The sequence below is a fragment of the Octodon degus genome, unplaced genomic scaffold (genome assembly GCF_000260255.1).
Source record: "Octodon degus isolate 3935 unplaced genomic scaffold, OctDeg1.0 scaffold00071, whole genome shotgun sequence".
Classification (NCBI taxonomy): Eukaryota; Metazoa; Chordata; class Mammalia; order Rodentia; family Octodontidae; genus Octodon; species Octodon degus.
The window spans coordinates 9,391,406-9,392,920 of record NW_004524647.1 but is presented as its reverse complement, the minus strand read 5'-3'; the positions used below and the strand labels follow the sequence as shown (position 1 = coordinate 9,392,920).

Sequence of the window (1,515 nt, the reverse complement as noted above, 5' to 3'; positions counted from 1 at the left end):
AAAAAAACAAATTAAAAAAAAAAAAAGAAAAAAAAAACTTACAGAAAAAAATGTTAAGTGTCTGAGAATCAGCTACAGACTTCTCCAGAATCCTTTCCTCGAGGGTCTACTGAACCCCTCAAGCAGCCACAGCTCTTATGGTCAGAAAAGCTCAAGACCGAAGCTGCAGGTTGCCCCAGAAACAAACAAGAAGAAAGCATAATCAAAGCCTGGGCGACGATACAACCAAGAAATACAGAGAAGGACCCTGTAGCTGAGACTGTTTCTCAGTCTGATGGGGGAGCAGTGTTGGCCACTTGCACAAGGGATGATACAGGGACCCGAGCAAGAGCACCTTGCTAAGAAACACAACAGTTACAGCATTATCTATTTCTAATCCTTCGGTCACTTGTCATCAAGCAATTTTATACAATACATGGGGCTGTTACTAGTCATGAAAAAAATGTCATTTGTAGAGGGTTAAACAGTGGTATAACTTTATTATTACTATCATTATTATTATTTTTTTTGTGGAACTGGGGATTGAACTCAGGCCCTTGTGCTTGCCAGGAAAAGCACTTATTCTACTGAGCCATCTCTCCGGCCCCAAGGGTGGCATAACTTTAACTATAGTTTCTATTAAATTCACTTGTACCACATACTGTTTAATTTCAAGTATAGTTTTGAGCTACCTTTTAACAGATCTGCCTCGCCTCCATTAACTCAGATCATAGACTTGATCATGTCTATTGCTGTTTCTGTTTGTTTTTATTTTATTTTATTTTTTGTGGAACCGTCTGTTTGTTTTTAAACTTAAAGTCACTGGTATGATACAGGTTTTTAGATTAGTACAAAAATTTTAACCCTTTATTTTAATCTACAATAAACCAATAAGCACTAAAACTGTTTAGGACCAAAATTAAATATAGTACATACATGCATACAAGGTAATACAGAGACACCATTAAAATCATTATACAATCCTGTCTATTTTGACACAGATGGACAGTTAAAATACACTAAATGGAAAAAGGAAGTAGTGAACAGGAAGCAGAGGTATCATATAACAGAAAGCTATTCTAAAATATAGTTTTAATTCTTGTTAGGATTGAAGTTTTACACATCACTAGTTTCTGACTTTTCTATAAAAAACTACTTTAAACAGATAAATGTTTTGCAATTGTAAGACAATAAGAAAATTAAGTTGGAAATAACTGACTATATTTCAAAGGGTTCACCTGTTCAGTGTGACACACACATAAAACAACCTGTACAGAAAGCAGGAAAATGTTATCAGGGTCGAAGGCAGATATGAGGCTTACCTTCAGGCCTGCTGCAACATGTGGTGGTGTGTCCACAATCTGCCGGTCATCTGCAGAGCCACCTCGTTTCAAGTCAATGACAGGAGCAAGGACGGTACTTTGTTTTGTCCTTTGGCTCTAAGAAAAAAAAAACGTGTACCAAGTTTCAAGTTGAAATTCATACCTTAGTCTTTTTCACCAGGTACTGTATGTAGCACACACCTGAAATTCCAGC

At 36.6% G+C, this 1,515-nt stretch overlaps 1 protein-coding gene across 1 annotated transcript in view; it reads right to left on the bottom strand.

The window, feature by feature from the left end:
- The window catches only part of Rbm17 (RNA binding motif protein 17), a gene marked incomplete at its 3' end in the record, with an annotated part of 23,373 nt that overhangs the window by 13,708 nt on the left and 8,150 nt on the right, over nucleotides 1–1,515 (bottom strand). The window contains exon 3 of the mRNA XM_023719764.1: nucleotides 1,302–1,418. Coding sequence (XP_023575532.1) covers nucleotides 1,302–1,418 — 117 coding nt within the window. The remainder of the gene's footprint in view (nucleotides 1–1,301; nucleotides 1,419–1,515) is intronic.